This window comes from Nerophis ophidion, linkage group LG22, assembly GCF_033978795.1.
Source record: "Nerophis ophidion isolate RoL-2023_Sa linkage group LG22, RoL_Noph_v1.0, whole genome shotgun sequence".
In the NCBI taxonomy this organism is placed as follows: Eukaryota; Metazoa; Chordata; class Actinopteri; order Syngnathiformes; family Syngnathidae; genus Nerophis; species Nerophis ophidion.
Genome location: NC_084632.1, coordinates 18,033,428 through 18,049,499, shown reverse-complemented (window position 1 = coordinate 18,049,499; position 16,072 = coordinate 18,033,428). Strand labels below are relative to the sequence as shown.

Here is a 16,072-nt window from a genome sequence, read left to right as displayed (position 1 = left end):
AATATTTGGTTTCCAATGGCTGTAAAACTAAGTTATTCCGATTTCGATCAGTAAGGTCATGCCAGCAAATAAGACTGAATGTTTTTGAGCTGAACTATCAACATTCACTGTGGCATTTGCTACGCCACCTAGTGCTGGGTAGGTTTATAAATCAAATTATAATTGCAATTTAAAATCAGAGAGATCTCGCATATCGCAAAATACTCATAAATTGAGGCATCACTGTATTTAGAAATCATTTGAAAACCTTCACCATGACATGGAAGTAACAGCATACCTTTAGGTCGCGGTGGACAGCAATGGACGAGTTTGGCTGGAATATTATCCAGCAGCAGTTTGTGTTGTTGGTAAAAACTGGTGAGCTCTCTCAAACTGGAAAAGGACTGCTGAACACCAGGAAGACGGTAACAGTCGTTCCTAATGATGAGACAGTCTTTATAATCGAGTCCAAGGGATGTCTGAAGACACAAAAAGTCCACATAGTCACAATATTGTGGTTGGTAGGTAGGAAAGGAAGATTGTCATAGAAGGAAAATTTACCTGAATACAGACTGTGAGGAAGAAATTATCAAAGATGTTGGGACTCTGCCGGAGTAAGAATGTTCCACCTTTACCTCCGGATTTTTTCAACTTGTCGACTGCAAACTCTGATCTAATCAAATATATACTGTATAGTCATTCAAAGTTTCTGTTGGAGTTGTCAAAATCATTATTTTTCAAAATAACTCACGTGATTGGACCATGGCAATGATTTTTGATACCTTCCAGAATACTTTCGGGGGCTGCGTCCTGGCAGAAGTAGTGGCTGGAATCTGTGGTCAGTCTGAAGTAACCATCAACAAGTGACACAAATGATAGCGCTTCTCTCAGACTTTGAAAGTTGGCTTCCTTTGGAGCAAAATCAAACATGAAAACAAAGGTTTGGTTTATTTCGAAATAGAGGGTAGAACTGCAAGGCTAATGTTTTACCAGGCATCGGTCGTCATGACGACAAATGGTCACCATCCTGCTGTCGTGGGGAACCTGCTCATGGGATATTCTCTTGATGCTAATGGAAACAATGTCCTGAAAATCACAGAAGGCTTGCCACACCTAGAAAAAAAAAAAAATTATTTCTTATCAGTTAAGTGTTCAATTATATTCAATATTTCAAATGATCATTAAAGACACAAATAAGAAAAATAAACATTTCTTAATGTTGGTCTCACCAGGAAACCATCAGGCTGAGAACCTCCACTGGTTTGAATGCCAGTGTCCCCGCTGACCCTCACGTGAGTGAAAGTTCCATTGGAATGGGAAGAACCAGCGCTCACACAGTAGACTTCATTCCCTAAGGTTGGAACGATGCCAGCCAGTTCGACCAGGTATTTCAGTTTCAAGCTGCACTCGTCCACTGAGCAGTTTCCAAGTTTCTTGAGAAAACGCTTGAGGGTGTTTTTTATTCGATAGCGGTCCAAGCGGTTCCGTTTCTGAATGTCGTGGCGGTGTGACTTAGGAAGGCAGGATTTGTAGCTAAAGAGAAAAAGTATATAGAATAAGAACGTGAATCTTACAACAACTAACGACTCACTGTGATTCTGAATTTTGGGGTCATATGCGATGTGGTGATGACTTGTGCAGGGTGTAACCTGCCTTCTGCACAAAAGCAGCTGGGACAGGCTCCAGGACCCCCGTGAGCCCGATAGGGACAAGCGGTAGAAAATGCATGAATGGATGGATTCAATTCAGAATTGATTCTCGATTCAACACAATTTTCTATTCAAACTAATTCTTGCAATATTTGGTTTACATACAGTATTCTAATAAAACTTTTTCAAAACAGATTATAGGTTACAAAAGCTCCTCTTGACTGCTGACATATGATATATATCTGCAGTGAGTAAGCAACAAAATGGCCTAAAAACTTTGAAAATCTCAAATAGATTGCCATTCAAATGTGATTTGATTTTTTTCTGTAACCTCTAATACACAATTTAAAAGTGCTTTTTTTCCAATGAAAGCTAATTGGCCCTGCACTCTTCAGCATCTACATGCTGCCGCTGGGTGACGTCATACGCAAATACGGTATTAGCTTTCACTGCTATGCTGATGACACCCAACTCTACATGCCCCTAAAGCTGACCAACACGCCGGACTGTAGTCAGTTGGAAGCGTGTCTTAATGAAATTAAACAATGGATGTCCGCTAACTTTTTGCAACTCAACGCCAAAAAAACGGAAATGCTGATTATCGGTCCTGCTAGACACCGAACTCTATTTAATAATACAACTCTAACATTTGACGACCAAACAATTAAACAAGGCGACACGGTAAAGAATCTGGGTATTATCTTCGACCCAACTCTCTCCTTTGAGGCACACATTAAAAGCGTTACTAAAACGGCCTTCTTTCATCTCCGTAATATCGCTAAAATTCGCTCCATTCTGTCCACTAAAGACGCTGAGATCATTATCCATGCGTTTGTTACGTCTCGTCTCGATTACTGTAACGTATTATTTTCGGGTCTCCCCATGTCTAGCATTAAAAGATTACAGTTGGTACAAAATGCGGCTGCTAGACTTTTGACAAGAACAAGAAAGTTTGATCATATTACGCCTGTACTGGCTCACCTGCACTGGCTTCCTGTGCACTTAAGATGTGACTTTAAGGTTTTACTAATTACGTATAAAATACTACAGGGTCTAGCTCCAGCCTATCTTGCCGATTGTATTGTACCATATGTCCCGGCAAGAAATCTGCGTTCAAAAGACTCCGGCTTATTAGTGATTCCTAGAGCCCAAAAAAAGTCTGCGGGCTATAGAGCGTTTTCCGTTCGGGCTCCAGTACTCTGGAATGCCCTCCCGGTAACAGTTCGAGATGCTACCTCAGTAGAAGCACTTAAGTCTCACCTTAAAACTCATCTGTATACTCTAGCCTTTAAATAGACCTCCTTTTTAGACCAGTTGACCTGCCGCTTCTTTTCTTTTTTCTCCTATGTCCCCCCCTCCCTTGTGGAGGGGGTCCGGTCCAATGACCATGGATGAAGTACTGGCTGTCCAGAGTCGAGACCCAGGATGGACCGCTCTTCGGGACCCAGGATGGACCGCTCGCCTGTGTATCGGTTGGGGACATCTCTACGCTGCTGATCCGCCTCCGCTTGGGATGGTTTCCTGTGGACGGGACTCCCGCTGCTGTCTTGGATCCACTTGAACTGAACTCTCGCGACTGTGTTGGAGCCGCTATGGATTGAACTTTCACAGTTTCATGTTAGACCCGCTCGACATCCATTGCTTTCGGTCCCCTAGAGGGGTTTGGGGGGTTGCCCACATCTGAGGTCCTCTCCAAGGTTTCTCATAGTCAGCATTGTCACTGGCGTCCCACTGGATGTGAATTCTCCCTGCCCACTGGGTGTGAGTTTTCCTTGCCCTTTTGTGGGTTCTTCCGAGGATGTTGTAGTCGTAATGATTTGTGCAGTCCTTTGAGACATTTGTGATTTGGGGCTATATAAATAAATATTGATTGATTAAAGAAAATAATTTTTATTGCTTAGAAAATGTAGTCAAGTCACAAGCTATTTTACATCAAATGTAGCTAAGCTAAGCTAAAATAAAATGACAAAGATAGCCTAAGTACATCAAAGCTGTTTTTATCAAACTTATTTCCAACACCTGGCAAAAATTATGGAATCATCAATCTTGGAGGACGTTCATTCAGTTGTTTAATGTTGTAGAAAAAAGCAGATAAGAGACATGACACAATTATATAGTTATTTCAAGTGTCAACTTTTTGGCTTTGAGAACCACTGAAAGACACCAAGACAAACATTTGTGGTGGTCGGCAAACAGTTTAATTTTTAGACAAGAAGCAGACTGAAAATTATGAAATTACTTAATTATTAGTAGAATTAGGGAATCATAAAAACAAACAAAAAACACTCCAACACATAACTAGTACTTCGTTGCACCACCTCTAGCTTTTATAATAGCTTGCAATCTCTGAGATGTGAATTTAACGAGTGACAAACAGTACTCTGCATTAATCTTGCTCCAACTTTCTGTAATTGGTGTTGTCCGATCAGCTTTACAGGTTGGAGTCTTGTCATCATACTTGCCAACCTTGAGACCTCCGATTTTGGGAGGTGGGGGGCGTGGTTGGGAGAGGGGCGGGACTTGGTTAAGAGGTGAGTATATTTACCCTTAGATTCATAGATTCACCAAGTCAAGTATTACATACGTATATATATATATATATATATATATATATATATATATATAGATAGATAGATAGATAGATCTATCTATATATATATATAGGTAGATATATCTATATATATATATATATATGTATGTATGTATGTATGTATGTATGTATGTATATATATATATGTATGTATGTATATATATATGTATATATAATAAGACTTGAATTTCAGTGTTCATTTATTTACACACACATAACACTCATCTACTCATTGTTGAGTTGAGGGTTGAATATTCCATCCTTGTTTTTCTAACCATATGCATGTACACTAGATGGCAGTATTGTCCTGTTTAAGAGTGTCACAACACATTGCTGTTGACAGACGAACTGCTTTAGGTAGACGAATTCGGACTGTTGTTGTTGTTGTGTGTTGTTTTACCGCGCTGGGAGGACGATAATGAAACTGCCTAACAATAAACCCACATAAGAAACCAAGAACTCGCCCTCGATCATTCTACAGTTATAACGTCATTGGGCAGACACACTCTTTGTACATGTCACTCAGGTCCGCATTGAGCTGGAGGAGGCGTGGCCTCCAGCTTCGCCTGAATTTCGGGAGATTTTCGGGAGAAAATTTGTCCCGGGAAGTTTTCGGGAGAGGCGCTTAATTTCGGAAGTCTCACGGAAAATCCGGGAGGGCTGGCAAGTATGCTTGTCATTGACCATTTTCTTCAATTTCCACCACACATTTTAAATTGCAGTGATATCCGGACTATTTGCAGGCCTAGACATTGACCTTAATTGAACCTTTCTTTAACCAAGAAAAAAGTCCCATTGAGATTAAAAGCCTCTTTTTCAAGGGAGTCCTGGCCAAAAGGCAGCAAAGTTACACATAAAATTACATTCACATTACACATTAAAATGACAGGATGGACATCAAGTAAAACAGTTACAGATAACTGAGGTTCCTTCAAATGCTCTGTTTAGTTTTAAAAGCATTTAAGGATAACAATTCTGTCAGTTTCCAGACTCTTTGTAACATGTTCCAAGCGCAAGAAGCTGCATGGACAAAAGCTTTTTTCCCTAGCTCAGTGAAAGCAAAAGGGACAGAGAGCAACAGCTGATCTTTGGATTTCAGTGCATAAGAGTTGGTACTTCTCTGTGTAATCAATGTACAAATGTAATCGGGCAACCGCCCCAGAAGAGCATTGTAAATAAATGTGTGCCAATGACACTCTCTCCGAGTGGACAGAGAAGGCCATCCCACCCAGGAGTACAAGTCACAGTGGTGTGTCATCGCTCTACAGTTTGTGAGGATTCTCAAAGAATCATGGTAAACAGGGTCGACCATCTGAAGACAGGAATGAATAGCATTCATATAAAAAAGATCACCATAATCTAGCACAGATAAAAATGTTGCAGAGACAAGATTCTATTTTACACCAAAAGAAAAACATCTCTCTTATTACGGAAGAAAAACCCCAATTTAAGTTTTAGTTCCTTCACCAACCGATAGGAGGCCACGGGGAAGACCCAGGACACGTTGGGAAGACTATGTCTCCCGGCTGGCCTGGGATCGCCTCGGGATCCCCCGGGAAGAGCTAGACGAAGTGGCTGGGGAGAGGGAAGTCTGGGTTTCCCTGCTTAGGCTGTTGCCCCCGAGAACCGACCTCGGATAAGCGGAAGATGATGGATGATGGATGGATGGTTCCTTCACCGATTGATAAATAAAAGGTTTGAAGGTGAGAGAGTCATCAATTAAAACAATAAGGTATTTATATTCACCCCTTCTATGACATTTCCTTCAAGAGTGGACACTACCGGGGGAGTTTGAGGCATCTTCCTATGTTAGGAAAACAGCATAAGTTTTGTCTTGTCAGCATTGAGAACCAGTTTTAAGTCAATAAGTGAATTCTGCACAGCGACAAAAGCTTTCTGCAGGGAATTAACAGCCTGTTCAACAGATGATCCAGAACAATAAATAATTATATCGTCAGCATAAAAATGCATATTAGCATCAGAGAAATGTTGTTTGTGATCATTTATGTATAAAATGAAAAAGAGAGGCCTCAATACAGATCCCTGTGGCACCCCTTTATGAGCAGGGACAAATTCTGAACAAATGCCCTTGTATTTAGTACACTGGGTCCTGTTTTCGAAATAATTTGAAAACCAAGCGACCATATGTTCTGACAGTCCAATGATAAACAGCCTGTGTTTTAAAATAGTGTGGACTACTGCGCCAAACACTTTGGAGAGATCAATAATAAGTAAGGCACAGTACTGCTTTTTTATCAAGCGCTACAATGATTTCATTTACCACCTTCATTGTAGCAGTGATGGTGCTGTGCTGTTTCCTGAATCCTGATTGATATTAACAAATAATTTTATTTGGAGAGCAACTCTTTCAACTGATCCCTAACAAGAGATTCCAGAATTTTTGATTAGACACAAAATTTGATATTGGCTTGTATATAATTAGAAAGAACTGCTGGATCACCTCATTTTGACAAAGGGAGAAAAAAAAGTTGATTTCCAAACTGATGGAATGTCTTTGTTTTTAACTGACTGATTAAAAAGAATTAAAAGTGGCTCAGCTAAAAATCCACTGCCAGGTCTAAAGTCTTTGGGGATTTATGCACTTCAAGACAAGTAAATGTAAAAGGATCTCCAGAAAACATGGGAGAGTCTCTACAAGGATTCCCTATGGTTGTCCCTTTTAAGTATAATAGAGCAGTGGTTCTCAAATAGGGGTACGCGTACCCCTGGGGGTACTTGAAGGTATACCAAGGGGTACGTGAGATTTTTCAAAAATAGCAACAATTCAAAAATCCTTTATAAATATATTTATTGAATAATACTTCAACAAAATATGAATGGAAGTTCATAAACTGTGAAAAGAAATGCAACAATGCAATATTCAGTGTTAATGGCTAGATTGTTTGGTGACATGTTCCATAAATATTGATGTTAAAGATGTATTTTTTTGTGAAGAAATCTTCAGAATTAAGTTCATGAATCCAGATGGATCTCTGTTACAATCCCCAAAGAGGGCACTTTAAGTTCATGATTACTTATAAATGATAAATGGGTTGTACTTGTATAGCGCTTTTCTACCTTCGAGGTACTCAAAGCGCTTTGACACTACTTCCACATTTACCCATTCACACACACATTCACACACTGATGGAGGGAGCTGCCATGCAAGGCGCTAACCAGCACCCATCAGGAGCAAGGGTGAAGTGTCTTGCTCAGGACACAACGGACGTGACGAGGTTGGTTCCAGGTGGGATCTGAACCAGTGACCCCTGGGTTGCGCACGGCCACTCTACCACTGCGCCACGCCGTCCTTCTATGTGTGGACATTTTTATTTATAATTGAATCACTTGTTTATTTTTCAAGAAGTTTTTAGTTATTTTTATATATTTTTTTCCAAATAGTTCAAGAAAGACCACTTCAAGTGAGCAATATTTTGCACTGTTATACAATTTAATAAATCAGAAACTGATGATATAGTGCTGTATTTTACTTCTCTATCTCTTTTTTTTCTACCAAAAATTCTTAGCTCTGATTAGGGGGTACTTGAATTAAAAAAATGTTCACAGGGGGTACATCACTAAAGAGAACCAGACGATAAAAAATGCTGGTCTAAACAATTTGAGACTTCAGTTCGATTATAAACTGGCACTGCTTCTTGAAATACAAATGTGGGAAAAGTTGCTGTTTTTTTATTCACAAACAGAGATTTGATCACTTTCCAAAATTTCTGTTAGTTGTTGAGGTTCTCAGTGGTGACCGACAAATAAATATTCTTATTTGGCCTTTTTGATAAGGGAAGTACATTGATTTCAAAGCTGTCTAAAATATGACCAATCAGTGGCAGAGTTACTTTGTCTTGCCTTATTCCATGCCTTAATATGCTCATTAATGATATCTGCCTGTTCCGGAGAAAACCAGGGTTTTTCTCGTCCCTTCACTCTGTTTTTTTAAAAGGTGCATGTTTATTGATAATTTGCATGAAAATGTCTTTGAAAATTCCTTTGAAAAATATCCAAGCTAGCTCTACATAGATTTACACACTATATTGCCAAAAGTATTTGGTCACCCATCCAAATGATGAGAATCAGGTGTCCTAATGCAGTCCTTTGAGACATTTGTGATTTGGGGCTATATAAATAAATATTGATTGATTGATTGATAATCACAGGTGTATAAAATGAAGCACTTGAGCATAAAGACTGTTTCTACAAACATTTGTGAAAGAATGATCTGTTCTCAGGAGCTCAGTGATTTTCAGCGTGAAACTGTCATAGGATGCCACCTCTTAAAAAAAAATCTAGTAATGAAATTTCCTTGCTCCTAAATATTCTAAAGTCCAAATGTAGGTTATATTATAAGAAAATTGAAAAGTTTGAGAACAACAGCAAGTCAGCCACCATGTGGTAGGCCACGTAAACTGCCATGCAGTGGTATAAAGCACGTCACCACTGGATTCTAGAGCAGTGGAGATGAATCACATTTTTCCATCTGGGGATCTGATGGACGAATCTGGGTTTGATGGTTGCCAGGAGCATGGTACATTTTGGACTGCATTGTGCCAAGTCTGAAATTTGGTGTAGGAGGAATTATGGTGTGTGGTTGTTTTTCAGGAGTTGGACTTGGCCCCTTAGTTCTAGTGAAAGGAACTTTGAATGCTCCAGGATAGCAAAACATTTTAGACGATTCCATGCTCCCAACCTTGTGGGAACAGTTTGGAGCAGGTCCTTCCTCTTCCAACATGACTGAACCAGTGTACAAAGCAAGGTCCATAGAGACATGGATGACAGAGTCTGGTGTGGATGAACTTGACTGGCTTGCACAGAGTCCTGACCTGAACCCGATAGAACACCTTTGGAATTAATTAGAACGGAGACTGAGAGCCGACATCATATTGACCCCTATGGGATTGCACTTCAAGTTCATATGTGAGTCAAGGCAGGTGGCAAAATACTTTTGGCAATATAGCATATGTTCCCAGCCCACCTTATACAAATCATGATGAAAAGCTTGTTTTTTGACATTTTTAAGATTCCTTCTACAAAAAATATGCGGTTTTCACTTTGGAATCCTAGTATTTCTACATGCAGCAATAATACAATGATCACTGAAGTTATTATAGAATATACCCAAGGAAGATAACTTTTGAGGAACATTAGTTAAAATCAAATCAATGAAAGTATATTTATCTGGAATTTTGGGATTAGGCCTGGTCGGAAAGTTGACCAACTGGGTGAGAGTAACAGAATCAAAAAAAACTTTTTAAATAAATCAAAAACTGCATTTAACCAGTCCCAGTTAAAATCTCCTGATTTAAGTAATTCAGTGTAATTTAACTTATCTAAAAGCCGTTTGAATGACTCTCGCACCTCCCTTGAAGCAGATGGAGGCCTGTAACACCCAACCACAGTAATATGTAATGATTTTACTATTTCCACATACAGAGCCAAAAATTACATTTGTTTACTGATTTAGCTGAGATAGGCTCCATTGCCCCCCGCAATCCCAAAGGGAATAAGCGGTAGAAAATGGATGGATGGATGATTGGGAAAGAACAATTGAAACATTAAACCTGGATTTTACATAAATAGCTACACCCCCACTTTTTTTTGACCTATCGGTGAGGTAAACATTATACCCATTAATATTAATGTCTTTATTTGTAATCTACTTAGTAAGCCAAGTTCCCAAAATCAAAATGTCTGCCCACGTTAAATCCACCCAAATTCTGACCATGTCCATCTTTAGTAGTTATCATTCAGATGAAATGAAATACAGTAATTTAAAATCAGAGGGTGTCTGGTAACACTGAAGCTCAGATCCAGGATTTGGTTACACATTTCCGGGCAAAAGTACAAGTAAAGCAATCAATAACCTCTGCTTAGCAATAGTTTTACTTTTAATTGTTTGGCATGCTGAAGTCCCTCCATTTTATGGATCGGAGAGATACTTATATAAAGTAAATAAACATTAGAGTTTTGTTAGGTCTCTGGGCAGAGCTGGAGACAGATTTATGTCATTTTCCAATGTATTGGATGTTGCCCTGGATATAGAGAAGCTATAGGGCAGTGGTTCTCAACCTTTTTTGTGAACATTTTTTTAATTCAAGTATCCCCTAATCAGAGCAAAGCATTTTTGGTTGAAAAAAAAAGAGATAAAGAAGTAAAATACAGCACTATATCATCAGTTTCTGATTTATTAAATTGTATAACAGTGCAAAATATTGCTCACTTGAAGTGGTCTTTCTTGAACTATTTGGAAAAAAAGATATAAAAATAACCAAAAACTTGTTGAAAAATAAACAAGTGACTCAATTATAAATAAAGATTTCTACACATAGAAGTAATCATCAACTTAAAGTGCCCTCTTGGGGAATTGTAATAGAGATCCATCTGGATTCATGAACTTAAATCTAAACATTTCTTCACAAAAAAAATTAATCTTTACCATCAATATTTATGGAACATGTCCACAAAAAAAATTTAGCCATCAACACTAAATATTGCATTGTTGCATTTCTTTTCACAGTTTATGAACTTACATTCATATTTTGTTGAAGTATTATTCAATAAATATATTTATAAAGGATTTTTGAATTGTTGCTATTTTTGAAAAATCTCACGTACCCCTTGGCATACCTTCAAGTACCCCCAGGGGTACGCGTACCCCTATTTGAGAACCGCTGCTATAGGGCTTGTGCCAAAACTTTTCACATTTAGGTGATTGTTGTTCAAGTGTCCATAGCTCTTGTAATGGGTGCAGCAAAGCCAAAAAGAGGAGAATAGTTCCTGAATGAGGCATACTGAGTCCAATTTATCACAAGAAAGGAATATCAGAGTTTGTTTTTTTTGGTCCCTGCATTAGACAATGACGTTGCGTGACGTCACGTGTAAAAAGGAACTGAGGCCCGACAAGGCAACATAAAGAAGAAAATACGACAAACAAGAAAGACCAGCCTTGGTCTCAGGCAAAAGGAAAAACTATTCCCGGCACCAGTCTTCCTTACTTCCCTGTCCAGGCAGCATGCGGCGGTCTCTACCAGGTATGACGTGAAGAATGTGAAGTCTAACAACAGGCGACGGCAGACAGACCAGGACCAGGAACAGGAACAGGAACGCCACAACAGCCGTCGGCACCGGACTTCCCGGTCCAGGCAGATAAGTCGATGCCACCCAAAAGATACAACGTGAGCAGGAGCGCAGGACAGTAAGCCACGACGCCGGACAGTTTAGGATCTAGGAGTCTTGGATGCTACACCAGCGACTGCCTTAAGCTTCCCGGCCCAGGCAGATCGACCTGACGACCTCCAACAGAAACGCAGAAGCAGACTTTGTCAGAGCAGTAGGCAACAACGCCATACAGGTCACCAGTATTCAGGAGTCGATGGACAGGCCCCAGACGCCAGCCGCATGCTGTAGAAGCCCCGGTGAGCTTCATTCCTGTTACGTCACGTCCTGTTTCCTGTTTGGAGTTAGCGCCTGTCTGATGGATGCAAGGATGTCTTTAACGATCACTTCGTGCAAAACCAGCACATCTTTTCTGTACGTTTTTAGCTTCACTGTGTCACTGTGCCGTGACACTTTGTAGTTTGTGTCGATTGGTGCTGCGAACTAGCACACCGAAGCCGGCTAGCATTAGAAGCCTGAGACACAGAGGTGTGATTTTCTTCTGTTGCTGGATGCTTCGGCATATAGACCACCAGAATACCTCCACCAAGGAAAAGCCTGACATCGGAGGAGTTCGAGGAGATGAAGCTCACACTCCACTCCCTGTGCAGCGATGTGACTTCTGTCAGAATGCAGCAGGAACAGCTTCTGGGGCTACTGGAGGAGGTGAAACAGCTAACCGAGCGGTATAGCTCGGTTGGTAGAGTCGTCGTGCCAGCAACTTGAGGGTTGCAGGTTCGATTCCCGCTTCCGCCATCCTAGTCACTGCCGTTGTGTCCTTGGGCAAGACACTTTACCCATGTGCTCCCAGTGCCACCCACACTGGTTTAAATGTAACTTAGATATTGGGTTTCACTATGTAAAGCGCTTTGAGGCACTAGAGAAAAGTGCTATATAAATACAATTCACTTCACTACTCCTCCAGAACGTGGAAAAAGACCGGCGCATTGTTGACCTGGAGCGGCGAGTGGACGAGCTGGAGCAATACACACGCATGAATGATGTGGTCATCACCAGCATCAAGATCAAGCCGTGCTCCTACGCGCGTGCAGTGTCCATGGACAGCGGGGAGCCCAGCGAACAGGAGACACAGTTGGTGGAGCAGCAGGTAACTTCCTATCTCCAGAGCAGGGTGATTAGAGATGGACCTGGAGTACATCAAGGCTTGTCACCCAATGCCCATGAGGAACCAGAGACCACCAGCTTCACAAACAGGAGAAAGAAAATGGCACTATTGAAGCAAGGACGCAAACTGAAAGGTACAGATATTTTCATGAATGAACACTTGACGAAGAAAAATGCTGACATCGCAAGGATTGCACGACAACTTAAAAGGCAAAGAAAGATTCAACAAACCTGGGTAACGAACTGTAAGATCTTCATCAAACTAAATGGGACGTCAGAGGAAGCAAAAGTCTTGGTGGTGAGGAAAATATAAGATCTTGATAAGTATTGACATTGATGCAGTACTTGGTATCAATGTAGCTTTGTGACTTTTACATCATCTCAATGCTACCCACACCAGGAACACAGACCACACCAAGTATTGATATGGACATGTTACAGAAGATCCTACAACATCAACAAAACTGGAAATGTATGAGTATCAAGAGCACACCACAACAAAGACTGATATGGCGATAGACCCTGATAATAATTTTTTCTCTGCGATTGTAAAAAACTGTAATTGTTTTACTCGTGAACAATATGAAAACAGTGTAAAATCAGAAGATAGTCTGTCAATAATACATTTCAATAGTCCAAGCATGTACACTAACTTTGAGGCTATCAAGAACTACTTGAAAGAATTTAGTCATCCATTTACCATTATTGCAATTACTTAAACCTGGTTCAACGATGCTAAAGGTATTGATTTTAATCTGAATAAATATGATTTAAGATACATAAACAGAATAAATAAAATAGGAGGAGGGGTCGCATTGTACATTCATACATCTGTTACATTTAGAGTTTTTGAATGTTTAACAGCTCCTAAATGACAAAAATACAAATATCTTCATGAGTTGTGTATACCGGACACTTGGTTCAAGCATAGAAACTTTCAATGAGTGGATGGTTAAACGTTTTTCCTCTGTGAACCATCAAACCATATTAATCCATGGTGATTTTAACTATGATTTGTTAAACTCAAGAAGGCAAAAACATGTTGACTTCATTGACACGATATACAGCTTGTCTCTATATCCAACCATAACCAAGCCAAGCAGAATAACAACACTTAGTGCCACAATCATCGACAACATTTTTACTAACATTATGGGTAATCAAATCACCAGTGATATCACTGACCATTTACCTGTTTTTACTTTGTATGACTCATCTCAAGAAAACCAAAGACACTGGCAAAAATCTCTAAACGAATAACAACTGAAGAAACAATCTGTGCCCTACACAATAGTTAAGCAGATCAGGATTGGACTTCAGTATATAGAGAACCAAATGTGGACAGTGCTTATTGTAATCTTTTAGACAGCTTTACTTCCCTGCATAATAAATATTGCACTGTGAAATAATATTTTATAAAAGGAAAAAATAAAAACAGCCCTGGGATCAGAAAAGGAATAATTAATGCCTGTAAAAAGAAAAACAATCTCTACAAACTTTTCAGCAAAATAAAAACAAAAGAAGTCAAATAACGATACAAGAAGTACAAAAGTAAATTAACTGATATTATTAGAACAAGTAAACGGTTATATTATTAAAAAAAACGATATGAAAACGTTGCGGAATGATGACGCGTATGATGACGTGTGTTTGTGACGTTATTGTTTGGAGGGGACATATTAGCCCAGCACCACTTACGGCTAAAAGTCGTCTCTTTTCATCGCATAGTTACACAGTAATTTGGACATCTGTGTTGCTGAATCTTTTGCAGTTTGTTCAATTAATAATGGAGACTATAAAGAACAATGCTGTTGGTGGAAATCGGTGTATTTCAGCTGTCTTTAGCACCGAGACACAGCCGGTGTTTCTTTGTTTGTTGTGAAGCTTTAACACAGAGCGGTCAAGCGAACATGTTTCTCTACGTCAACCAGCATGTTGTGATATATATCTTACCGGAGACATCAGTGGATTATGCGTCCTCCTGCAGTAGCTGTCAAAAAGGCAACTGTGAGCTCGGCTTCTCTCTGAGACACTGGCGTGTTCACCGCAGCCATCTGACTTTGAGGTATGTCTTTACAATCTCACTAAAACACTATTAAAACAATAAGCAGATAAGGGATCTTCCAGAATTATCCTAGTAAATGTGTCTAATTACATCTGAAACGCTCACACTGCCACCGCCCGGAGCCGTCGCTTTTTAATTAATTAATTATTTATTTTTTCTAGTCCTTCACTATCAATATCCTCATCCACAAATCTATCATCCTCGCTCAAATTAATGGGGAAATTGTCGCTTTCTCGGTCCAAATTGCTCTTACTGCTGGTGGCTCACATTATAAACAATGTGAGGATGTGAGGAGCCCTCACACCGGTGACGTCACGCACACATACTTCTGGTAAAGGCAAAGCTTTTTTATTAGCGACCAAAAGTTGTAAACTTTATCGTCTATGTTCTCTACTAAATCCTTTCAGCTAAAATATGGCAACATCGCAAAATTATCAAGTATGGACCTCCATTCCCCGTTTAAATAAGAAAATCTCATTTCAGTAGGCCTTTAAATATGTTGGAACTTCTCAATAAATGACATGAACTTGTTTAAATACGTCCAGGGTTTAGACATCTGTGAAATCTCTGCCTTTGTTTCCAACTGCGCGCTACTGCTGCATTAGATTATTTGTGGGCATCTTTTTAAACACATCAATATTGGTAAATTACGTAATACAGGAGAAAAGTTTTTAAAGTTTAAAATGCTTTAAAAAATGTAGCTTTTGTGCACAAAAATGCTTTACTTGTGCATGAAAGTAGCTTTAGCACTGAAAAGCTATTTGATGTAGAAAACAGCGATGCTGTAACTATTCTATCGAGAACTGTAGTTGAACTACTAACAATATCGCGCAGCACTGTGTTTATGCTCCCATAGAAACAATTACATCTGTTATTCAAATAATAATGTCGCATCATTCAAGGTACAAGGACAAAACCGGGGATTGAATCTGAAACTTTCCAGTTGTGAAACTGTTGCAAGCTGCCTTCAAACATATGAAATGATACCAGTGTCTATATAAATACCTGACTGTCTTGCAGAGATCCCTTACACTCTGATGCTGCTCCTTTGCAATCCTCCACAAGTCCAGTACTGCAAGGCCCAGGCATTCTTCTTGAGCACTCAGAGGCGGAGCAACTCCTGCCTCACCGCTGATAAAGTCACTTCGTACCTATACCACCAAAGAAATCAGTCGTAGAAATGAACATGACTGTGAATATTCTCATTAATTCAGGCAATTTTATTCTAATCGCGACCGGACTGTTTAGTGCAGGGTCGTCCCAATACCAATATTTTGGTACTGGTGCCAAAATGTATTTCGATACTTTTCGAAATGAAGGGGACCACAAACATGATTTTTTTTTTTGGCTTAATTTTAACAAAATAATCTTACAATACGTTAAACATATGGTTCTTATTGCGCCCAAAGAACAATTTTAGAAGATTGAAATGAAAATTAAAAGACATTAAACACATTGGGCTTTTCTTTACAATATGATTTATAGTCTGCCATAATCTGG

General features: G+C 39.6%; 1 protein-coding gene and 1 long non-coding RNA gene across 3 annotated transcripts in view; one reads left to right on the top strand and one right to left on the bottom strand.

The window, feature by feature from the left end:
• Window positions 1–16,072, bottom strand: part of jak3 (Janus kinase 3 (a protein tyrosine kinase, leukocyte)) — a 54,377-nt gene that overhangs the window by 25,182 nt on the left and 13,123 nt on the right. For both annotated transcript variants that reach the window (XR_009803677.1, XM_061883353.1), the window contains 6 exons: window positions 15,578–15,723; window positions 1,209–1,512; window positions 970–1,092; window positions 731–888; window positions 541–652; window positions 278–458 (listed from right to left, as the gene is read on the bottom strand). Coding sequence is in view for 1 of the 2 variants with exons in the window: in XM_061883353.1 (XP_061739337.1) it covers window positions 278–458; window positions 541–652; window positions 731–888; window positions 970–1,092; window positions 1,209–1,512; window positions 15,578–15,723 (1,024 nt within the window). In the remaining variant the exon portion in view is untranslated. The remainder of the gene's footprint in view (window positions 1–277; window positions 459–540; window positions 653–730; window positions 889–969; window positions 1,093–1,208; window positions 1,513–15,577; window positions 15,724–16,072) is intronic.
• Window positions 11,021–13,545, top strand: LOC133540610 (uncharacterized). Its single transcript, XR_009803680.1, has 2 exons — window positions 11,021–11,642; window positions 12,308–13,545. It is a non-coding gene; the product is annotated as an uncharacterized LOC133540610 (long non-coding RNA).